This window comes from Onychostoma macrolepis, chromosome 15, assembly GCF_012432095.1.
Source record: "Onychostoma macrolepis isolate SWU-2019 chromosome 15, ASM1243209v1, whole genome shotgun sequence".
Classification (NCBI taxonomy): Eukaryota; Metazoa; Chordata; class Actinopteri; order Cypriniformes; family Cyprinidae; genus Onychostoma; species Onychostoma macrolepis.
The window spans coordinates 26,822,900-26,848,544 of record NC_081169.1 but is presented as its reverse complement, the minus strand read 5'-3'; the positions used below and the strand labels follow the sequence as shown (position 1 = coordinate 26,848,544).

Sequence of the window (25,645 nt, the reverse complement as noted above, 5' to 3'; positions counted from 1 at the left end):
GCTCTCAATCAGCTGCACAGTCAGTCAAATGAGAAGGACAAACAAACGAATGAATTAAGTAGCTTTGAAATGTGCAACATTTACAGAGATGTTTTCCTTTAGCTTTGGAGAGTAGCGAACGTATTAATTTGTTTAATACGGTTGCATGATTTTATTTAATAAGTAAAACTGCGGAGAACGTAGGCTAATTAAAATATTAATGGGGCTTCGCCGCCCTCTAGCGGTCGTCACTAGATGAAGTTTCTATATCTTAATATTAGGCTGTCAGTGAATGCCTGTGATTATTCAGTCAGGTAAGACACAAATAGAATAACGCTGCAGTGGATCTTTAACACATCCTCTCTGACGGGCGAGAAAATGCGTTAGTGTTTAATGCTCTGCTCCCTTCTCCAAGTGTGTTCCGAACGGTTTCATTACTAGGCTACAGCACACGCAAGTGTCCGTCCAAAGTCCAAAATAATAGGGCATGCTCATTCCGGTTGAATTTGTCCCGATACTGAGGGCGCTTTACAAGTGATTTCCGCATACTTTTCCTGAAGAACGTATTAGGCTATTTGATTAGTTGTTTGATTATGTTTTAATCAAATGAACGTGGTCTCATCGGTGTTGTCTGTGGTTTGTTTCAGCATTTGATTTGTGGAGTGAACGCCACATCATTTGATCCTGTTTTTCCGACTCTCAGGATCCGTTCATCTGAATTAGTGCGTTTGTTTGCCATTTCCATCCAAAGTCAGTGGTGATCAGATTCTGTTTAATTATGGATGACACACAAACATCCAGAGATGAGGATTTTTCTCCAGAATGCAGGTACTTAATAATTTAATTCTTAATAATTAGATCGGGTTTAAAGCCTCCTCATAAATTATTATTATTATTATTTTTTTAAATTAAAATGTCATAAAGGATTAAATCTATTCGAAGAGATCAGAACCAGAGCCCAGCTGTGTGTCTGTGGATATTATAATAGATTTTAGTGGAGATTTACAGACTAATCTCAGGTGTTAACCTTTTTTTTTTTTTGTAAAAATATGATTACAATGTGGCATGTTATGTTGTCAGAATAGTATCAGTAATATTTTTAGAAGGTACAGTAACTGTCACAGCCCAGTCACTAAACCACATTAAGGACTCGCATTTCCCAGCATCCCTCCTGCTTCACACCTGCACCTGATCCCCAATCAACACACCTGCCGTTCACCTCATTACCTGCCATATAAAAGCAGTCACCTTTCGCTCCTTTATTGTCTGGTTTCGTCGTTGGTATTTACTATGTTGTTGTGGGATACACTTCGCTATGCCTCACCTGCGCCACTCACCTGAATCAATATCTTAACATTGAAGCTTTTCAGCCAAATGGTTCACAAAAGCGTTCATTTCTCGGGGCTTCATTTGCTCACAATACTACCTGGTTGCCAAAGAGTGTAAAACAAGCGGATACATTTCAGATGACCTGATGTGATCTGTTATGCACTGTATTTTGCGCCAGTTAGTTAAGGCTTAGAAATAAATGTGAAGAAAAAAAAATCAATTTCCACATAGACTAATCTATTTATATGAATATAATGTGTATTTTCTAGTGGTAGCCTATTGTTATGTCTTAGACAAACGCAAGACACCTTATGAGCACATCCTCTTTACTTCCAAAACTATTCTCCTCGTTACTAAAACATCCCACTAGTGCCACCCACAGGACAGTTGGCGACACCACACCTATATAATGATTGTATAACATAATATAACATAACTGTTTAATATACATATTGGCTTGAAATGAATGGGGCTATCAAATGTGTGTAAATCAAGTCTTTGCTCATAATAGGCAGGAGGGGCAATATTATTAGCCTAAAACTGGAAAGTGGCTGGGTTTAACAGGGCAGAGGACTGTGAATTCAAACCGCTTCCTGAACCAGTCAGGCCAAGCGAGGCTTCGGACGTCATCAATGACATCATTGCTCATCAGTGACGTCATACAAGCCTCGATACGCACTTCAAAGCTGATGTGATTTCTCGACACACGCTCCGAAGCATCGGCACAGAATTATATTAAACCAAGTTATTATGAGATAAGTCCAACAAACTATTCTAAAAGACTTTGTTCACCTGAGTGTGTGTCTGATGTCTACGAAGCCTCCTTTAGTTTAAGTTACCTATGGATAAAGAAAGACTGTTTGCTTTCCAAGTTTCTCCGTTATGTTATGTTGACTTCAGAACTTTCCTGATTTCCAGTTCTGATCCCAGCTTCAATAAACCTGAAGTACTCTCTTACTGTCACGGAACATGGTTGTAGAGAGAGCCGCACGAAGGAGGATTTAATGAGGTTTTTTAAGGAGGGTTTTTAATAAGCATCACATGTATTCCATTAAAATAACAATCCAGGACAAAGAACAGAAAGAAACTGAAGGCTTATAAGGACAGTGAAACAAAGAAGCAAACGAGATGATTAATTCAACACAGGTGATCAGACTGAACGATAATTAACAAAACTTAAATTATAATCTTTGTGTGCCCTTCGTCAGAACTGAGCTTGGTAAAACCTCTTTTAAATATGCTGCCACTTCAGATTGGAACCTTCTCCAAAAGGAGATGAAGTTACAAAACTTGGTGTCTTATAATTATTTTAAGTCTTTACTATGTAATCTAGAGAGCAACTTAACAATGTGTAATTGTTTTTAACTTGTTATATGTTGGTTTGCAATGTTTGTTGTAACTATGTCGTTTATTTGTATATGCAAACTCGGCTGCCTATTTTGGCCAGGACACTCCTGGAAAAGAGATTTTAATCTCAGTGAGTCTTTTCCTGGTTAAATAAAGGTGTATAAAAACAAGAACAGGAAATACCAAATAAGGCCAGATGGGAACCAAACAGAAACCAACACGTGACAGATCTGGAGGCTGGTGCAGGACGGGGACACAGAGGAGGCCTCCAGGGCGGTTCAGGCAGACCCAGGAGCCATGGCGGATCAGGAGGCTCGGGCGGCCATGGCGGATCTGCCTCCATGGCCTTGGCCCGGCCACTACGGCCACAGGAGACACCGGAGACGATTCTGGAGGGAGCTCTGGGGCTGGAGCCAATAACATCCCCTCGTACTCCACCAGTATTCCTAGGGGCACATGTGCAGTGGACGGTGGGCTTGAGTGAGCCGCGGACGACGATGGGCTTGAGTCAGTGGCGGCTGACAGGCTTGACTGGGGAACAGCTGACGGTCTGGATGGCGGGCTGGTTCTGGATCAGGGCTCTCCAGATACCGGAGGATCCCTTCCCTCCAGCTGAGTCCGGTGGTGTCTGGGTGGTCCGTGGGGTGATGGTAGTTGGTCCCGATCCAGAACAGAGAGTTGAGTGTTGCGTCATCTAGCCCCGTCCTTACGGCGAGCCCGCTGAACTCTCTCGCAAACTCCAACAGCGGGAGATCTCTGCAGGCCAAGATGGCAAAGCACGCCGCAATCTCCATTATCCGTCCTTTTCTTTTGGGTCCTGGATTCTGTCACGGAACGTGGTTGTAGAGATAGCCGCACAGAGGAGGATTTGACGAAAGGAGTTTTTAATAAGCATAAATACACGTATTCCACTAAAATAACATTAATCCAGGACGAAGAACAGAAAGAAACTGAAGGCTTATAAGGACAGGGAAACAAACGAGATGATTAATTCAACGCAGGTGATCAGACTGAACGAAACAAAACAAGAACAGGAAATACCAAATAAGGCCAGACAGGAACTAAACAGAAACCAACACGTGACACTTACCTGTGTTTTGTTATCTGTTTCGTGACAGACAATAACGTCTTGTTGTATTATTTTTAGTTATTTTATTTTTGTGATTTGTTATGATATCATATGTTTTGCATATATACAGAGACACCTCTGTGAAAGGACTTTACATTTACCGTGAAGTGCTCTTTCATCTAAAGTTTTATTTTTTTTTAGTGTTGCTCCATCATAAAAACACATAATTGAAAGCACTCAGATTAGTTTAGATTGTAATATAGTGTATATGAAATAATCACAAAGTACTCTTTAAAGTGTAATTAATGGATAGATTAACATGTAATTTGCTGAAAACAGTAGTTCAAATTATTTGTTTTAATCTGTTTCTATTATAATTTAGTTCATCAGAAGAGATCAGAACCAGAGCCCAGCTGTGTTTCTATGAGTGACGGGTCTATGCTTTGGCCAGTTAATTTTAACAGTGGAGATACACAGACTGATCTTGGGTATAGCATTTCTGTAAATGACATGATTTGATAATGATTCAGGACACACAAAAAAAACACTATGCTTATTAACTAATGTAATAATGTGGTATTTTAATTTTACAGTCATGAAGTCTTCAACACATTTAGATCAAATCTGATGAAGAAGTTTGAGTGTCTGTATGAGGGAACAGCAAAGCAGGGAAACCCAACACTCCTGAATGATATCTACACAGAGCTCTACATCACAGAGAGTGAGAGTGGAGAGATCAGTAATGAACATGAGGTAAGACAGATTGAGACACAATCCAGGAGAGCAGCAACAGAGGACACACCGATCAAATGCAGTGACATCTTTAGACCTTTACCTGGACGAGACAAACCCATCAGAACTGTGCTGATAAAGGGAGTCGCTGGCATTGGAAAAACAGTCTCTGTGCAGAAGTTCATCCTGGACTGGGCTGAAGGGAAACAGAATCAGGACGTCCAGCTCATATTTCCACTTCCTTTCAGAGAACTCAATCTGATGAAGGACAAAACACTCAGTCTTTCAGATCTTCTTCATGTCTTTTTCCCTGAAACAAAAGAAATGGAAATATCCAGTGACAAATATAAAGTGTTGTTCATCTTTGATGGTCTGGACGAGTGTCGTCTTCCCTTACAGTTTAAAACTAATGATACTCTACGGGATGCAAACAAAAAGAAATCAGTGGACGTGCTGCTGACGAACCTCATTGCGGGGAATCTGCTTCCCTCTGCTCTCATCTGGATCACCTCCAGACCAGCAGCAGCTGATCTCGTCCCCTCTGAGTGTGTCCATCGAGTGACAGAGGTACGAGGCTTCAATGATCCACAGAAGGAGGAATACTTCAGGAAGAGAATCGGTGATCAGAGTCTGGCCGATAGGATCATCTCACACCTGAAGTCATCAAGGAGCCTCTTCATCATGTGCCACATCCCAGTGTTCTGCTGGATCTCAGCCGCTGTTCTGGAGAAGATGTTGAGTCGAGCAGAGAGTGGAGAGATTCCCAAGACTCTCACTCAAATGTACACACACTTCCTGATCCTTCAGACCAACATCAAACATGAGAAGGACTATGAGAAGAATGTGACGGATGAAGACATGATCCTCAGACTGGGGAAACTGGCTTTTCAGCAGCTTGTGAAAGGCAACCTGATCTTCTATGAGGAAGACCTGAGAGAGTGTGGCATTGATGTGACAGAAGCATCAGTGTACTCAGGATTGTGCACTCAGATCTTCAGAGAGGAGCTTGGCTTGTATCAGGGGAAAGTCTTCTGCTTTGTTCATCTGAGCGTTCAGGAACATCTAGCAGCTCTATATGTGCACCTCTTTTTTATAAAGAACTGCTCACAGACCTTTTCTAGTTTGTCCTCTGACCTCTCAATTTTTTTAAAGTATACTTTATCAGACCTACATCAGAGAGCTTTGAATGAGATGCTACAGAGTAAAACTGGGCATCTGGATCTTTTCCTGCGGTTTCTTCTGGGTCTGTCAGTGGAGTCTCATCAGATTCTCCTACAAGGACTAATGATACAGAGAAGCAGCAGCTCTGACACCAGTGAGGAAACAGCTGAGTACATCAAGATGAAGATCAGGACCATTGACTCTCCAGAGAAATCCATCAATCTGTTCCACTGTCTGAATGAACTGGGTGATCATTCACTAATGGAGGAAATACAACAGTATCTGAAATCTGGATCAATAAATAAAGCTAAACTCTCTTCATCTCAGTGGTCAGCTGTAGTTTTTGTATTATTGACATCAGAGAAGAAGCTGGATGAGTTTAATATGAATAAATTTGTTGAAGCAAATAATGAAACCAGGAAACTGAAAGTTTTTCAGAAGCTGCTGCCTGTGATTAAAGAATCCAGATCAGTTCAGTAAGTATCACTGAGGATAATCACTTCAATGTTAAAGCATTAAGAAAAATCAAGAGTTTTCTAATCAGTGATACACCATAAGATTCTAAATCAGAGAAATTATGAATAATTCAGGTTTGTCACTTAAATTTTTTTTTATGTGAATAATGGAATTTAAATATTTTAACCACAGACACTGTGCAACAAAGTTATATTATTTATCTTTCTTAAATGAGACTCATGTTTTGCACTCTTAGACCTCAGTTCGATACTGCATCAAACATGTTGATTTGTGCTTTAAGTTTGTATTTTCTCTTTAATAATGGATTCACTGCCAAACTGTTATGATCTGAGAGTGAAGAGTGTGTCATTGTTCTCTACAGGTTGAGATATTGTGGTATCACAGATGAAGGTTGTGCTGCTCTGACTTCAGCTCTGAGATCAAACCCCTCACACCTGAGAGAACTGGATCTGTCTGGAAATAAACTAGGAAATTCAGTGAAACTTGTCTTTGATGTTCTACAGGATCCTCGCTGTAAACTGGAGAAACTGTGGTAAGATCATAGATGACACAATGTAAAGTGTATGTGAAGTGCAAAACAGAAAAAAAAGAAAAGAAAAAAATCCATAAACAAAATAACAAATTACAAACGCAATGGCAAATCTAAAAACAAAAGTCAGAAAATGCAACGACAAGTCAGACTAGGAACCCTATTTTGACGATCTAAGTGCATGGTCTGGCGCAGGTGCACTTAGGGCTTGTCTGAATCCACTTTTGCTAGTTTAACTATGGAAAAAAGATCTGTGCGCCAGGCACATGGTCCAAAAAGGTTGTACCTTTTCTCTTATTGAGTCATGGGTGTGTTTTGGGCGTAACGTGCAATAAACCAATCAGAGTCTCATCCCCCATTCCCTATAAAAGCCAGTTGTGCTTGCACAATGGTGGATTCGCTATTTACATGGCGGAATTTGCGAGTGCAGACTTAATGCTTCTCCAGAGAGGAAACGGATCTGCTCATGCACAAGCTTAAAGCGTACACAATAATCTTTTACATTGTAATCCTTTCATTTTTAATATTTGGTATGTTTGTGTGCTGCTGCGTGTCCCTGTGTGTAATAAGCAAAGTGTACTCATGTTGTTCACCCGACTATAGCTGAATAGCCTATTACTAATGTGCCCTGCCCTTTTACTAAAAATAAAAAATAAAAACTGTAAAAAAAAAAAAGCCCATATTCTACAGTCGTGGTTTATGGTTTATTAATAGCGAGAATTGAACCTTAAAATAATGTGGGACCAGTCAGATAAGTGGGACAGTGTGCCCACTTTATATTATGTAGCCTTAAGTACTGTACTTGCATCTAGATTAATCATTTGATACAATGCACTTATTGTGTACACAGGGGAGAGCTTTAAGGAATAGCAACAAGTAGGCAAATTCAGACTGTACTGACAGATGCCGACCAACGCTGACAATCACAAGATTACGGTATGTCACTTCTCAGGCATTCCACAACCAGACAAACGCCAGTGGCAACAGACACCAACAATGAGCCAACAAAACCTAGAGAACATGTCTGTTGTCATTGGTTGGCGTCAGTTTGTGCAGTGTGAATTGGCCATAAAGGGGTCCTTTCATGCCCTTTTACGAAGTCTTGATTTGTTTTTTTGGGTGTAATAAGCTTCCATGCTTGATTATGACATTGTGACTCCACAATATCTGGAAGAAGCGTATTTTCTGTTAAAGAAATCTCCCTTTACAGTGGACTTTGAGCTTTGTAACCTTGCTAATCTTTTTTTATTCTCTAACAGCAACATTGTACACTAACTAAAGTTGAAAAAGTGAAGCATTACAGGACCACTTTAAGATCCCATCCATCTATGATTTTAATAAATGTAATAATATACTCTGAATAGGTTTTTACATTTACATTTAGTCATTTTGCAGACGCTTTTATCCAAAGCGACTTACAATTTGGGGAACACATGAAGCGAATCATCTTGAAGAGGCAATCCGACAAACGAAGTGCTTGTAACACCAAGTCTCAGGCATTGTTTAAATAAGTACAAGCTAGCAAGGGAAGGAATAAATAAGGAGAAAGAGTTTTTTTTTTTTTTTATGTGTAGGTTGAAGTGAAGTAGTGTCGAAAGAGATGAGTTTTCAGCTGTTGTTTGAAGATTGACAGGGATCCAGTACTCCGAATATGGGTGGGAAGATCATTCCACCAGCAAGGAATGGTGAACGAGAATGTTCTGGAGAGTGATTTTGAGCCTCTTTGTGATGGTACCACGAGGCGTCGCTCACTAGCAGATCTCAGACTTCTGGAGGGGATGTAGATTCTTAATAGTGAGTGCATGTAGGCGGGTGCTGAGCCTGTGGTTGTTCTATGAGCAAGCATCAGTGTCTTGAACTTGATGCGAGCTGCGATTGGTAGCCAATGCAATGAGATAAAGAGAGGTGTAACATGGGCTCTTTTGGGTTCCTTGAAGACCAGTCGTGCCGCCGCATTCTGAATCATTTGTAGAGGTTTGACTGTGTTTGATGGAAGTCCAGCCAGAAGAGCATTGCAGTAGTCCAGCCTAGAAATGACAAGGGCCTGGACAAGAAGTTGTGCAGCATGCTCCGTCAGAAAGGGCCTGATCTTTCTGATGTTGTGTAGTGCAAACCTGCAAGATCAAGCAGTCTTTGCAATGTGGTCTTTGAAGGTCAGCTGGTCATCAAAGATTACACCAAGATTTCTGACCGAAGTTGATGGGGTAATTGTTGATGAACCTAACTGGATCGTGAAGTCATGCTGTAGAGTCGGAGCGGCGGGAAAGACAAGAAGCTCAGTCTTTGCCAGGTTGAGCTGGAGGTGATGTTCTTTCATCCATGTCGAGATGTCTGCCAGGCAACCTGAGATCCTTGCAGCTACCGTTGGATCATCTGGTTGAAAAGAGAGATAGAGCTGTGTGTCATCAGCATAGCAGTGGTAGGAGAATCCATGTGCCTGTATGATGGGACCCAGTGATGTAGTGTATGTGGAGAAGAGGAGGGGTCCAAGAACCGATCCCTGAGGAACCCCAGTGACCAGTGTATGTGCTTTGGATACCTCCCCTCCCCAGGCCACCCTGAAAGACCTACCAGTGAGATAGGATTCAAACCAGCGAAGTGGAATTCCAGCGATGCCCAGTGATGAGAGAGTGGAGGAGTATCTGATGATTGACAGTGTCAAACGCGGCAGATAGATCCAGCAGAATGAGGACTGATGATTTGGAATGGGCTTTTGCAATTCGCAGGGCTTCAGTGACCGAGAGAAGTGCAGTCTCAGTTGAATGGCCACTCCTGAAACCTGACTGTTTAGCGTCCAGTTTGTTGTTCTGTGAAAGAAACAATGAGACCTGGTTGAAGACAACACGTTCAAGTGTTTTCGCTATGAATGGAAGGAGAGAGACAGGTCTATAGTTTTCTATAAGAGAAGTGTTTAATGTAGGTTTTTTGAGCAGTGGGGTTACCCGAGCCTGCTTGAACACAGTGGGGAAGATGCCTGTGAGGAGGGATGTGTTGATGATGTGTGTGAGTGTCGGTAAGAGCGTGGGAGAGATTGCTTGCAGAAGGTGTGAGGGATTGGGTCAAGAGGACATGTTGTAGGATGGTTGGAGAGGAGAAGTTTGGATACTTCAGCCTCCGTCAGGGGACAGAAGGAGAAGATGGGAGGTTTAGCAGTGGATGTGGTTGGTTGGGGGTCCTGTGTGCGTGGAGGTGAGAACTGATCACTGATCGATCTAGTTTTGTCTGTAAAAAAAGTAGCAAAATCATCAGCTGTAATAGAAGTGGTGGGAGGTGGTGGAGGGGACAGAGGGAGAATTAAATGTTCTGAAGAGATTACGCATGTCTGGAGCGCTGTTGATCTTGTTGTGGAAATGTGAGGATTTGGCAGTGTGGACATCAGCAGAGAAAGATGAGAGCAGAGACTGATACCTACTCAGGTCCGACGGGTTGTTTGATTTGTGCCATTTTCTCTGCCGCTCTGAGTTTAGTCCGATGTTCACGAAGAACATCAGATAACCAGGGGTTAGAAGGGGCAGTCCGTGCTGACCTAGAGGAGAGAGGACAAATGTCATCTAGACAAGAAGTTAAGGTAGAGCATAAAGTTTCAGTAGCTGCGTTTACATCCAGAGGTGAGAAATGGGTAGATGAGGGAAGAGAGGAGGATACTACAGAGGAAAGATGGGAAGGAGAAAGGGAGCGCAGGTTTCGTCTAAAAGAAACCGGTAGGGGGGTTGGTGGCACATGGGTAGCAAAATGTAGTGTAAATGTAATGAAGAAATGGTCCGAGATATGTAGCGGTTGTACCAGAATGTTATCTGCAGTACAATTGCGTGTGTAAATTAAATCAAGTTGGTTGCCTGATTTGTGCGTGCTAGTAGTGGTAAGGCGATTGAGATCAAATGAAGCTAGGAGTGAGTGGAAGTCTGTAGCATAAGGCTTGTCTAGGTGAATGTTGAAATCACCAAAGACTAAGAGTGGAGTGTCATCCTCCACAAAAGAGGACAACAATCCGTCCAGCTCCTCTAGGAAGGTGGCTAGAATTTGTCCAGGGGGACGGTAGATTACCACAATCTGGAGTTTTATCGGAGCTGATACAGTAATGGCATGACATTCAAATGAGTTGTAATTGCAAAGGGTAGAGTGGGTTGAGTATTTCCAATTGTGTGAAACGAGCAGGCCAGTACCCCCACCCCGACTAACTTGACGCGAAGTATGAGAGAAATAGAAATTAGTAGAGAGAGCAGCTGGGGTTGCTGAGTCTTCTGGACGAATCCAGGTCTCAGTCAAGCCCAAGATGCTGAGAGTGGATTTTAAAGAAAAGGCAGAAATGAAGTCAGCTTTGTTGACGGCTGACTGACAATTCCAGAGACCCACAGAGAAAGCCAGAGGTGTAGTGGAAGATGTAGAGATAGGGCGTAGGTTAGCAGGATTACGTTGCCGTCTGCGAGTGATGTTAGAGCGTGGCTGAGAACCGGAATGTTTTGGAGACACATGATAGAGGTAGAAGGAAAGAGGATAGGAGAGCAGAGTGAGGAAGGAAAAAAAGATACTTAAGTGTGTAGCTCGGTGTCGTTGCTCGGTTCAAGTCGCACAGGAAAAAGTCGCAGGTCTTTACACTCCTCGGTCTTCACACGAGGAGGCTGAACACGACGGCTGAACGCTTCCGCAGACGCTTCCGCGTCAGCGCACACACCTCAAACAAATACACAGTCTAGAGTGAAAAAAAAAAGCTGTGGTCGCTTTTAATTAGCACAACCACCAGCCAATCGCAGGGCAATGGCTCAAATCAAAACTAACACTTCGCACTTAAGTGCAGGAAAGGAGTTTCAGCTAAAGGGCAGTTATTATAATGACCAGTAAGTGCAATCAAAAATATAAACCACAACGAAAAAGCAGAATAGAAATAGGTAGGAAACGAACTATTCTTTCCTAGCAGCAAGTAATTAATTTAAACAACAGAGCTAAGAACAAGTATTAAAACACTTACGCGCTGCCGTCTGTCTCTTCTGGTGACTAATCGCCTTCTCCCGCTGTTTTGTATGTACTGCAATACACTGAGATTTAAGTAGTACAGTCAGGTCCATAAATATTGGGACATCGACACAATTCTAACATTTTTGGCTCTATACACCACCACAATGGATTTCAAATGAAACGAACAAGATGTGCTTTAACTGCAGACTGTCAGCTTTAATTTGAGGGTATTTATCAGGTGAACGGTGTAGGAATTACAACAGTTTGCATATGTGCCTCCCACTTGTTAAGGGACCAAAAGTAATGGGACAGAATAATCATAAATCAAACTTTCACTTTTTAATACTTGGTTGCAAATCCTTTGCAGTCAATTACAGCCTGAAGTCTGGAACGCATAGACATCACCAGACGCTGGGTTTCATCCCTGGTGATGCTCTGCCAGGCCTCAACTGCAACCGTCTTCAGTTCCTGCTTGTTCTTGGGGCATTTTCCCTTCAGTTTTGTCTTCAGCAAGTGAAATGCATGCTCAATCGGATTCAGGTCAGGTGATTGACTTGGCCATTGCATAACAGTCCACTTCTTTCCCTTCAAAAACTCTTTGGTTGCTTTTGCAGTATGCTTTGGGTCATTGTCCATCTGCACTGTGAAGCGCCATCCAATGAGTTCTGAAGCATTTGGCTGAATATGAGCAGATAATATTGCCCGAAACACTTGAGAATTCATCCTGCTGCTTTTGTCAGCAGTCACATCATCAATAAATACAAGAGAACCAGTTCCACTGGCAGCCATACATGCCCACGCCATGACACTACCACCACCATGCTTCACTGATGAGGTGGTATGCTTAGGATCATGAGCAGTTCCTTTCTTTCTCCATACTCTTCTCTTCCCATCACTCTGGTACAAGTTGATCTTGGTCTCATCTGTCCATAGGATGTTATTCCAGAACTGTGAAGGCTTTTTTAGATGTCGTTTGGCAAACTCTAATCTGGCCTTCTTGTTTTTGAGGCTCACCAATGGTTTACATCTTGTGGTGAACCCTCTGTATTCACTCTGGTGAAGTCTTCTCTTGATTGTTGACTTTGACACACATACACCTACCTCCTGGGGAGTGTTCTTGATCTGTCCAACTGTTGTTGAAGGGTGTTTTCTTCACCAGGGAAAGAATTCTTTGGTCATCCACCACAGTTGTTTTCCGTGGTCTTCCGGGTCTTTTGGTGTTGCTGAGCTCACCGGTGCGTTCCTTCTTTTTAAGAATGTTCCAAACAGTTGTTTTGGCCACGCCTAATATTTTTGCTATCTCTCTGATGGGTTTGATTTGTTTTTTCAGCCTAATGATGGCTTGCTTCACTGATAGTGACAGCTTTTTGGATCTCATCTTGACAGTTGACAGCAACAGATTCCAAATGCAAATAGCACACTTGAAATGAACTCTGGACCTTTTATCTGCTCATTGTAATTGGGATAATGAGGGAATAACACACACACCTGGCCATGGAACAGCTGAGAAGCCAATTGTCCCATTACTTTTGGTCCCTTAACAAGTGGGAGGCACATATGCAAACTGTTGTAATTTCTACACTGTTCACCTGATTTGGATGTAAATATCCTCAAATTAAAGCTGACAGTCTGCAGTTAAAGCACATCTTGTTCGTTTCATTTGAAATCCATTGTGGTGGTGTATAGAGCCAAAAATGTTAGAATTGTGTCGATATCCCAATATTTATGGACTTGACTGTATATGCCACTATTCACACTAATGACGGTTTCACACCGCAAGCGTGAGCTTCGCGGCAGCGTCACATCAGCGTAACTTGTAACAGCCACTAAAATACTGTTCCTAAAATACAAATGTTAATGTGCCTTTAAGAGAACTTCTGTTGTTGTATATTCTTACGGTACGTATGCACGTATGGTGTTGTAAGCGCACACATACAGAGAGAGTAAGCGGTGAAGAGAGATGGTCGCTCTACCGCTGTGTATTGCATTAACATGTTTACCCCTTTGTTTGTGACGGAACCAGAGTGTTTTGTTTCTGTTTGTGCTCGCTCTTTTACGTGTGTGGAAGACGATGACGAAACTACTATAAAGGCTCGCGGAACAACTAGCCGACTGCCTCGAGTTTGCATTCTTTTCCCCCAACCTGCTATTTTTCTCCGGGTAGACTCACTCTCTGGCCCGCGTTACAAACTACAGCGTCACTGCAGAGTATTCACACTGGAAGCGTTTGTTCAGCGTCAAAGCAGCGGCTCCAAAGCGACATATTTCTTTACAAAAACAACTATAAATTTGTTTTTAGAAGTTGGTCAGTTATAAACTTGAAAGTTTTGAAGTCTTGGGGATTCGCTTGTAAATGGTAAACAACAAAAACAGCTCCTATCATGTTGTTTCAGTCATACTCAAATATAGAAAGTGCTGTTTATACTTTCTTTTTAATAATAAATAATTTTACCCATAATCTCCATTTCTTATAGAAGCTGTCAATATGCTTTATGTAAATTACTTGTGATTAAGCTCTGTTTTTGTAACCATCGCTGCAGCGCTGATCACGCGACGCTCCTGTTTGACGCTCACGCGCTGCTCCTGCTCCCGGTGTGAATGCACTCGTTTGTTAACATGGGCGGCGAAAAAAAAATACACGCTGCTCACGCGCCGCTCACGCTTGCGGTGTGAAACTGGCGTAAGAATAATATCTCACTAGGTGATCTAAGAATTTACTATCTTCGGTGATGAAGAAACCTGTACACACACAAAACTACTCCATACATATTAGTATAGTCTTAAATAGCAGTGTGAAATTCGGCTATGTAGAGAATAATAGTGTCATTAATAAAACAGATTTCATAATAAGATGGACATTTTGCATGAAAATGCACACATAGTGAAATAAAGGAATTTTTATCTTTCTTTACTGAGACTTTAGATGTTTTACGACCATGTTTTGCGCTCTGTGACATTTTAGACTTTAGTCCAATGGTCCATCAAACATATGGATTCGTGCTTTAAGTTTATACTTTTCTCTTCAATCAATCAATCAAATCAATCAACATTTATTTATATAGCACATTTAAAACAACTCCAGTTGACCAAAGCGCTTTACATATAAAAATTAATCAAAAACAGACACAAAACACTACAATATACATCACTGACCAATGTCCAAACAGCTAGGGGCAGCTATATGCCACAGAGTAGAGGTGTGTTTTCAACATTGATTTAAAACAGTCTAATGAGTGACAAGATCTAATGACCAATGGAAGGCTATTCCACAGACGTGGGGCTGCCACAGAAAAGGCTCGATCACCTTTGGGTTTTCAACCGTGATCTTGGAACATGTAAAAGAAAACTCTGAGATGATTTTAAAGGTCTGGTAACATAGTGGTGCTGCAACAAACATGAAATGTATTCTGGAGCAAGGCCATGCAATCCTTTAAAAACCATTATCAAAACTTTATACTGGATTCTAAAATCAACAGGAAGCCAATGCAGCGCAGCCAGCACTGGAGAAATGCTGGACCACTTCCTTGTGCCAGTCAACAGTCTAGCTGCAGACGTGAAAGCAGATTCTTAGACAACCCTAAATATAGCGAGTTGCAATAATCCAACCTGGATGAAATAAAAGCATGAATCACGGTTTCCATGTCATCAAAAGACAGTATTCTCTTCAATTTGGCAATCATACGCAATTGAAAAAAGCTTCCTTTAACAACAGCACTGACTTGTCTATCAAACTTCAACTCCGAGTCAAAGGTTACACCAAGATTTCTTACTTGTGTGTTGATATTATTGGCTAAGGGGCAAAGATGATTGAGCTGCAGGAAACTAGAAGCCATCCAAGCCCTTATTTCATCCAAACACTCTGACAAAATTGATATATTGGGATCATTGTTACATCTTCATGGCACATACAGTTGGATGTCATCAGCATAACAATGATAATCCACATTACATTTTTAACAAATTATACCCAAAGGGAGCATATATAGAGAAAACAACACAGGACCCAGACATGAGCCCTGTGGAACCCCCGAGAAAATAGACTGTGGAGATGATATAAAGCTTCCAAGCTCCACCGCAAAGGATCTTCCATGTAGATAGGATGAAAACCACTTAAACGCAACCCCCTCAATCCCACCCGCCACTCCTGCAAACAATCAAGAAGAATCGCATGATCCACGGTGTCAAACGCTGCGCTAAGATCCAGAAGCACCAAAACAGCGCAATTCCCAGCGTCTACAGATAACAACAAATCATTAGACACTTTGAGAAGGGCAGTTTCAGTGCTATGTTGAGACCTGAAGCCCGACTGAAATTTATAAAAAATTTTGTTTCCATTTAAAAAAGTAGAAAGTTGATTAAGAACCACCTTCTCCAATAACTTAGCCAGAAAAGGCAGTTTTGAAATCGGTCTGTAATTATTTAGCACTGAGGAATCTAAAGTGGGTTTTTTCAAAAGAGGCTGCACCAAAGCATGTTTAAAATATGATGGAACAACACCCTTTGAAAGACTCTGATTTATTATGGACAGGATCATAAAACCCACCACATCCCAAATCTGAGTTAATAAACGAGGTGGAATAACATCTAATGAACAATAAGATGGCTTGAGATGCTGAACAACTACTAACAACTCAGACAGAGAAACGGGCTCAAACATAGAAAAATGAGCAGAAATACAGGAGTCAGGCCGAGATATGAGTCCATCAGGATTTGAAGCAGAGATTGAAATATTGGCTCTAATAGTACTGATCTTATCCACAAAAAAGTGTGCAAAACTTTCACAGGCTTTTTCAGAGCTGTCAAAAGCAACTGAACCTACAGTATTCAGGGCTGTATTTATTGTGCGAAATAGCACTCTCGGACAATGATGATTCTGTGAGATTAGAGCTGAAAAATAATGTGCCTTGGCAGATTTAACAAACTGTTGGTAGGTATGCAACAGTATCTCATAGGAGACTTGAAGCTTGTCTCTTTTCCATCTCCTCTCTGCCTGTCTCCATTTCTGCCTAAGTAAGCGGCTCTCTGCATTGAGCCAGGGCTGTGAAACCATTTTTGATTTCACCTTTTTAAAAGGGGCTATGGAGTCCAGAATACCACTCTGAATTAAAACTATCAACCAGAATATCCAAATCAGAGCGTAATAGGGGCAAAACTGTGTCACACAAATGCGGTTGGGATTTAAAAGCCTCTGAAAACTCAGAGGCTGTCAAAGCATTAATGGGCCTTACACGACGACCTGCTGACTCACTGCCTCGAGTTATCATAGAAAAAACCATGTTAAAAGTAATAAAGTAATGATCTGAAATCCCAGTGTTTTCTACTGCCAGCTCACACACTGGAATACCCCAAGATAAAACCAAGTCCAGTGTATGGCCTTGTACGGGAGTAGAACTGACTACTGACTGAGAAAGGTTAAACCAACACAGATAGAAAATCCTGAACTAGGGGCCTATCCGGACAACAAAGATGAATATTAAAGTCACCAAGGATGACAAGGCTATCACAGCACGATAAAAATTCAGAAAATTCCCAAATAAAATCTTTGTTATATTTTGGAGGTCTGTATACAAGCGCAAAAATCACAGGCCTAGTCAAATCCACTTTAAAAACTTGCACTTCAAAACTCCCAAACATTACCTCAGAAACAGGCTTACATTTAAAACAAAAATGTTTTATTAGTTAAAGACCTGATATTTATCAAGGCCATCTTTACAACCAAATCGCCTGAAGCCTCATTACGATGAGTTGGAGGCACATATTCCAAGGAACGAAGGATATTAGGATTAACCCCCCTCTTCTTTGAATGCCGTTGAATAATTTTAAATCCCGATGACACTTCCCTACAAGGGGGAACAACCACAACCATCTCAGTGTACCTTACATCCCAGAGACGCGGTGAGAGAACCTGGAACGCTGAGTCGAGGTCATCCACCACTAAACTTTCATGACTGGCCAGACCAGCAGGCACACGCACGTGCAGTCCTCAGTCTCACCAGCGCTCCTCCTCTCTTGCCTCGTCTCCTGCTACGTTTCCTTCGGTATCGGAAACAATCCAGGAGCCCGCACCAGTCCTCCACGGCACACGCCAAGTACGGGGGATCGCATGTTTTATGGCCGCCTGAGTGCCAACTAGAAGCCACCCCATCCGACTTTCTAAGACTGAGCAGGAACTCGCGCTCATACACACGAAGCGAGCTGACTCGGTGTACGAGCAGTGATGAAAACAAGACAAGAACAGATAACACGTAGGACACACACAGCAGACGGCATGCCGAATTCCACATAGGCGCCATCTTCCGATGTATATACTTTTCTCTTTAATAATGGATTCACTGCTAAACTGATCTGAGGCAGTGAAGAGTGTGTCATTGTTCTCTACAGGTTGAAGAATTGTGGTATCACAGAAGAAGGTTGTGCTGCTCTGGCTTCAGCTCTGAGATCAAACCCCTCACACCTGAGAGAACTGGATCTGATTGAGAATAAACTACAAGATATGGGAGTGAAGCTTCTTTGTGCTGGACTTAAAAATCCTGACTGTAAACTGGAGAGACTCTGGTAAGATCATCTTTCTGATAGTCTCACATCTTTGTCCTCAGGAAAATGTGAGCTTTAATGTCATTTCTTAATATCAGCACAAAATAGCTCTGATTACTGAAGATGAAGTTCATTTCATTCATTTCCATCACATCACATGACCTGCTGCCCCTGTTTTTGACCCACCAAACATTTACTGGAGCTTCAGTTGCTTCTTGTAGTTTGATTAATGCCCATCTCTAAGTACAATCTTATTTTCCTCTTATTTTCTACTTGTTATGAAATCCCATGAGCAGATGTCCTAAAGATTAACCTGAATGTTCAGACACTAATATGCGATTTACTTAGCCAGAGTCACTGTGACTTGCAAGGCATTTCTGTCCTGTTCACAAGAGTTAATAAATGATGTGTAATGGGGAACATGTGGGATCTGTGAAGCAAAGGTCCAGATGTTTATTAGAGGTGCAAGTGACTGTTTCTCCAGACAGATCCGTCCGTTATATCACTATGAAACGATATGACATTTAGCTTTGTGTGTCTGTTCAGGCATGAAGCACATGACAGTTTCAAACAGCACCGTTGATCATCAACATGCATAAATCTCATTCTATCAGCAGCAGTATGTGGCAGTGCTTGTCATTATATCTCCTCTCCAGCTCTGAGTACAGAGTCAATAACAAACTACAGACACTTCAACTACAATTCACATTATGTTATTGCTTTCTACAGGTTGAGTTATTGTGGCGTCACAGGTGAAGGTTGTGCTGCTCTGGCTTCAGCTCTGAAATCAAACCCTTCACACCTGAGATTTCTGGATCTATACGAGAATAAACTACAGAAATCAGAAGTGAAAGTTCTCTCTGATCTGAAGGATGATCCACATTATAAACTGGAGAGATTATACTACTGTGAGTGTATTTTTATTTAAAGCTTTTAAATTGACCCAAATTCAGTAATAGGCCTAATATTTGTGTAATCTGAGAATATATGTTAATAATTCAGCTCCACTTTAGTCTCTGTACTTTAAACTGTGTTCATCAGAGATTAATTCTGTGATGTGTCTGATCTATAAATATATTTTTATCTCTTACAATGTCTCTGTGTATAAGTGATCAAGAGAGAGTTGTTGATCATTTGCTGTTATTAACATATGGTCAGTGTTTCATTCATGAATCAGAGGTGTAAAGAATACCTGAAAAACATACTTGAGTAAAAGTACAGATACATTTCAGCAACATTTCAACTAGTCCTAAATGTCCTAATTGAAATATGAACTATCCTGGCTTAATCTAAGCCCTGTCTGTGAAACCAGGCCTTAGAGTAGGCTTAAAGATGCACTAATCCTCAACATCTAGAGACATGCCCATGAAAAACAAGAGACAGTTGATTTGTGAGGAAAGTAATCATGTGTGTATTTTCTAAAAATGAACACCTCAAATTTACAATAAATCAAGTTTGACACAATAGCCTCTTAAACATCTACAACCACTGAAGTCTCAGTTGAGCTCAAGTGCTCAAAAAGGGCATAAGTAAACCAATGTCCTTCAAAAGGTCTTAGCAATGTCCTCATCTCTTATATGAAACACCATCGATTCACAGCTGGCTGGTAATTCACTTGCATTTGTGTAAAGTAGCCTTGTTGACAAGTTTGAGGTAAAACGCACAAGATATATACCTTCAATGCCCTGTATTATCACTTCTTTTGTAGCAGAAATAAACTGCTGCAGAAAAAAAAGTTAGGTGTAACTTTAAATAAAATAATTGCATTAGTAATCACAAATGCAGTGTAGTAAAGAGTACAGATACTTATTCAAAAATGTAGTCAAGAGAGTAAAAGTTGCAATTGTCTTTGATACTCAGTAAAACTACAAAGCAGCCAAAAAGATGCTAAGTACAGTAACTAAAATACTTTACACCACTGAATATGAATATGATAATATCTCTGACTGTGTTTTTTGCTGATGTGATGTGACCGCAGTAATGTCTCATATGTGACTGTCTGTGTGTTTTATTGTAGGACTCAGTATTTAGACGTCAGTCCAGTTTTCTCAGGATCAGCTGATGGTGAATAAGGAGCTGCTACAGAGACACACAGTCACACAATCAACAGAGACTCAAGACACAGAGATCACACTGCAATCTTGTTTATATCATTATGTGGGTCTGTTCTTTTAAATTACAGGTTCCACAATGATTATTAAAGGACCTAAACTCACTGTATCATTTAAGACTCAGCAATGCCCCATGAAAATCAGTGCTGAAAGCACCATTAGCGAGTCAGAATCGATTAAGATTCACTATTGATTACAATGTAGCTGTAAACTCAAGAAAGGTTTAAAAGTTTTACTTTGAGAAAATCAAGAGCCTGATTAAAGAAGAGATAGATGTTGTAAATGTGTCTACCAGCAGAGGGAGAGAAACATTATGCAAATAATTTTATGAGGCCCCACGTAATATTTAAATCAAACTTCGCTTATCAGTACATACATGTAAAACTTTTGTATTATTTAGCTACTTGATCTATTAAAGTTTACACTTAAATCTTTTGTTTTATACTGTATTATTTTGCTGGTTTCTTCAGAGACTGGCTTCTGTCTCTGAACACAGTTAATTACTAATTGTTTTCAGTTTAATACTAATGTTGAATCATATTCCTCTTGATGACATTTCTGAAGCCAACATCAGAAAGCAGTGATGAGACAGTCAGTCGCACTTAAATACACACTTTATATTAAATACACACTTTATATTATATGCATCATTATTTTTTCATTGTGATATTTTTATGAATTTTCCTAATTACATAAGATCTTTTTTTAAATGTAATTTTGACTCAATGATAATGTTAAAGTAAAGATCATGTTCCATAAAGATATTTTGTAAATTTCTTACTGTAAATATATAAAAACTTCATTTTTAATTAGTAATATGCATTGCCAAGAACTTCATCTGGACAACTTTAAAGGCGATTTTCTCAATATTTGTATTTTTTTGCACCCTCAGATTCCAGATTTTCAAATAGTTGTATCTCGGCCAAATATGGTCCGATCCTAACAAACCATACATCAATGGAAAGCTTATTTATTCAGATTTCAGATAATGTATAAGTCTCAATTTCAAAAAAAGACTGGTTCTGTGGTCCAGGGTAACATATGATATTAAAATATAACTGTATTTTTTTTAAATACAGCATTTAATTATTGAAGACTTACACATTTTTGGACAATTACAATTTAAGTTTTTTTTAATTAGCTTGTAAACAAACTACACATACTGAACAATTATAGTTTTAAGCAGTGTATTAACAGTTAGTTAGTGTGCTACTGTAACTGATCTTTTCTCTTCCCTGCCTTGTGTTGTGGATGAATAAAGCTCGTGATTCAAGAATTCTTCTCTCAGCCCATTTATTCACTGAGAAAACAGGATAACACAGAGTGCGTTGATAACTTCCAGCATTTTCGACACTCCTTGTCTTTCACTCTCTTCACCAATGTCTAGCACTTTTCTTGATATCGAATATATGCTGTTTCTCATGATATATCACACACTTCATAGATAATAACAGATGGAATTACGGAGCTACCAAACACACAACTTACCGCTGGCCTTTCACATGAACTGACTGACGCGACAGGGGCGTACACAGCATAAAGAACCAGCCAGCCAATAGGAAACTCTTTTCCCTTTCTCATCCAATCATTTTGCTATGTGATTTAACAGATCATTATTTGCAAGTGGAGACACTCTCTCTCTCTCTCTCTCTCTCTATATATAACTCTGTTACACTACACTCTAAGAAAAGACTGTAAAAACAGGGCATCAATCTAAATATGAAGGAATTTTCCGTATTGATTTTTTACAGGCTTTTACCTCCATTTTAAGCATAGTATTTTGTGTTTTTCTGGTTACAGGGTTACAATGAATAACGTATAATGTCCTGGAAAATTACTAGAAGCTTTTCCATTTTTCTAGATATTTTTCTTACAGTCTACTAACTGATCAACAATCACAGGTACAAGCTACTCACGAGGTGCATCATAAATTAAAAATTATTAAATTATTATTATTATTAAACTGAATAGCATCTAACGTATAATTCCGGTGATGTGTATACATCTTTCGTTTCCTCTTGTGTAATTTAGATGGAAAATGTGTGCTTTTTATCGTTTGAGTCACTTACCAAAATTTGCTAAAAGTGGCCAAATAAATTTTAAAAACAGCTAAATTTGTTGCTATGTGCTTTTTGAAGAAAAAGTTGCTAAATTTAGCAACAAAATTGCTAAGTTGGCAACCCTGAATCAACACAATCAGCATTGTTTACGTTCAGCATGCATGCACTTTCTACTGTTCTGGGATACTCTCCAAAATGGCGGAAGACTGTTCCTCGTTGAGCAGAATTGTTGCATAAATTATGTTATTATTGTTTTCTTTGTGCACAGAAAGTATTCTTGCTACTTTGTAAAATTGCGGTTGAACCCCTGATGTCACGTGGACTATTTTACCGATTTCTTTGCTACGTTTCTGTGCCTTGATCGTGGTAGTATCAGATTAATGACAGAATTTTCATTTTTGGGTGAACTAAGCCTTTAAACGATATAAACAACTCAGTTGCACATTAATCCATGAACTGACCTACACAAACTACTAATACATATGGAAGACGACTGAGCCAATGATAGTGTTGTGGGCGGGGCGATACATAACCACGCCCCAAACGCGTCTCGAGGCGAACGAGTGCAGTGCTGAGAGTTTGAGCGGATGAAGATGGTCGCTGATAGTAACTGAAATCGTATATTATGACTGAATCGAGTTAAAATTACGGAGCATCGTCGAGGGATGCTGTATGGAGACACACGTCGTCGATTCTAGAAAACCAAAACGCCAGATGCAGGTAAGTCTTCTGCTCGTCTGGTGAATGTCGCAGTATCACATGCCGTTGAGTCCACAGCCCGCTAACGTTAGTTCTGTTATAGCATCATGTTTTGATTTACGGACCCTTCTACCGTTGTACGCCCAGAGATTCATTCACCAACGCAACTCTTATATTTTACTCTGTATTCTGTAAATACTATGAATTTAACGCCATGCGCGTTTGACCATTTCGAAAAAGTTTATCATAGCAGTAAGAAAACTCCAAACGTGCGCGTCAGTATTAACGCAATCTTTGTAAAAGTAAAATATGCGTTTTAATAAAATGTTTGTTGTTGGACAAACAGATTTACGCAATAAATTATATTTTTTTTATAAGAACAGTAGATTTTTAAAGATTCTTTTACATTTACAGGAAAAATAAGTGTAGAGTAGTGAAAATGTGTGTTCCTGCAGACCATTAATTATCTGATCTGTTTAAATTTGTGCTTTTTTATTTATTATTATCGATATTTATCTTTATAAATATATTTATCTAATGATTTTAAACTGTTCTGTTTTACAACTGTGGACTAAAGTCAGTTTATAATGTAACATTTAAATATTAAACTTTTTGGAACACAATGTGGATAATAATAATACTAATAATTTTATGTATTTATTTATTGCAGACATATTTATCCAAATAGGCTTATAAATGCTACTAATATATAACCTTACAAAAATACTGTATTTTAATTAATTATTTTATTTATTTATTTCACAGATCAAGTGCTTTTAGCCTGTTTGCCACACATCAGTTCACACCTGCAGTGAAGCCACAGACTCCAACGTCAGTTCACCAGTAAATGCTGGGAATATTTGATCATCAAACTCCAGGTGTGACAAATGAAATGTGTGTGAGATACTATGGAAAAGATTCAAAAAGGAGAGCGAGGACATGATTTTTTTTTTAAATCCATGCAGTAAGATACATGAAATACTGAAAAACAAAGAGGTTGGTGTCCTTTCTTAATTTTTTATTATTGATAACTGAGAAATATTAAGGTAACTTTGCTTTAACAGGAAAATGGTAGAACTAAGATCTGATCCTTGATGCTCACAAATACTTGACTGTTGCTTTCTCCTGATTTTTTTAGCTGAACCTAACTACATAATATGTTTATTTTAGACCAAATGGACGACCAAGCGCAGTCAAGAGCTGAATGACATCAAGAACCATGATCACAAAAAAGAATTTATCACAAAACAGAAGAGCTACAAAGACCAACAAACCTTTTACTTGCCCTGAGTGTGGAAAGAGTTTCACACTAAAAGGAAGCTTTAAAAAGCACCAACTAATTCATAAAGGTGAGAAGCTTCACAAATGCCCTCAATGTGGAAAGAGTTTTACACTAAAAAGCCACCTTAACAGACACATAAGAATACACACTGGAGAGAAACCTTACTCATGTCGTCAGTGTGGAAAGAGTTTTTCACAAAAGATTCATCTCAGTCGTCATCTGCGCTGTCATGAAGAGACACTCAGCTGTGATCAGTGTGGCAAGAAGTTTAGATCCTCATCCTATCTCAACAAACACCAGACAGTTCACGCAGTTGAGAGGCCGTACTTGTGTCCGGTGTGTGGAAAGAGTTTTTCACGGCTGGCCAACTGCAAGAAGCACCAGAAGATCCATTCTTCTGAGAAAAAGCATGCTTGTGTTGAGTGTGAAAAGACCTTCATTACACCTGAATATCTGCGAAAGCATCAGAAAACTCACACTACAGAAAGACCCTTCACCTGCTCTCAATGTGGTTATAGCTTCAGAGAGAAAATCCACCTTAACAAGCACATGAGGATTCACACTGGAGAGAAGCCGCACACGTGCCATCAGTGTGGGAAGAGCTTCATACAGTTGTCAGGTCTCCGTTATCATATGAATCTTCACTCTGGAGAAAAACCATATAATTGTGATCAGTGTGGTAAAACGTTTACATCGTCATCACTTCTAAAAAGCCACCTGTTGGTGCACACGGATGAGAGGCTTCATAAATGCTCTTTGTGTGGAAAGAGTTTTCCACGGCTGGACTCTTTGAAACAGCACCAAAAACTCCACAATGCTGTGCGGGATCACATGTGTTTTGAGTGTGGGAAGAGCTTTACAGCAGCAAGTCATTTGAAGCAGCACCACAGGATTCACACTGGAGAAAAACCATTCAGCTGCACGCAGTGTGGAAGGAGTTTCACTCAAAAAAGCCACTTAAACAAACACATACAAACACATGGGTCACTACCAAATAATCTGAAGTTCTGAAGTTCTTTTTTTTTTTTTTTTTTTACATGGTTGTTCAAATAAAGTTGCTATGAAATGTTGTTGCTATGAGTTGTTTTTTCTTTCATTTTGAGGTGCAGCAAAAGTATTGCATTACTTAAATCAAACATTTTTTTATTATTATTCTTGCATGTATTCAATAACATGCTTTAAAAGGCCTTGTTAATACGTGAAGAAAAACGAAAATCTGTATTTGCAACCTTAATTTTAGTCTGATAATAATTAATATGATGTTCAAACTAAAAATGAGAACACAAAAAGATGAGCTAAATAAAGACACAAACCTTTCATCTGTTTCGAGGAGACCATAATGGGGGTTCAAAAACATTACATTTATCACACTGAAGGAATAGA

The 25,645-nt window shown here is 39.9% G+C and overlaps 2 protein-coding genes across 6 annotated transcripts; both read left to right on the top strand.

Moving 5' to 3' along the window:
* Positions 1-167: 167 nt before the first annotated feature.
* On the top strand, positions 168-21,716 carry LOC131520355 (NACHT, LRR and PYD domains-containing protein 3-like). Of its 4 annotated transcripts, XM_058744533.1 has the most exons (7): positions 168-293; positions 627-807; positions 4,318-6,093; positions 6,456-6,626; positions 17,958-18,131; positions 18,840-19,018; positions 20,128-21,716. In XM_058744533.1, coding segments are annotated over exons 2-7 (2,352 nt in total). In that variant the 5' UTR covers positions 168-293; positions 627-757; the 3' UTR covers positions 20,130-21,716. The 4 variants fall into 4 exon arrangements, 3 of the variants coding, with proteins under 3 accessions (XP_058600516.1, XP_058600515.1, XP_058600514.1); XM_058744532.1 differs by lacking the exon at positions 168-293 and having other exon boundaries at positions 434-807; XM_058744531.1 differs by lacking the exons at positions 168-293; positions 627-807 and adding an exon at positions 1,658-4,212.
* Positions 21,717-22,776: 1,060 nt separating this feature from the next.
* LOC131520500 (zinc finger protein 135-like) lies at positions 22,777-25,328 on the top strand. Of its 2 annotated transcripts, none has more exons than XM_058744778.1 (3): positions 22,777-23,001; positions 23,746-23,858; positions 24,151-25,328. In XM_058744778.1, the coding sequence occupies exon 3, from the start codon at positions 24,185-24,187 to the stop codon at positions 25,271-25,273; it is 1,089 nt and encodes a 362-aa protein (XP_058600761.1). In that variant the 5' UTR covers positions 22,777-23,001; positions 23,746-23,858; positions 24,151-24,184; the 3' UTR covers positions 25,274-25,328. The 2 variants fall into 2 exon arrangements, with proteins under 2 accessions (XP_058600761.1, XP_058600759.1); XM_058744776.1 differs by having other exon boundaries at positions 23,746-23,976; positions 24,151-25,326.
* Positions 25,329-25,645: the final 317 nt, after the last annotated feature.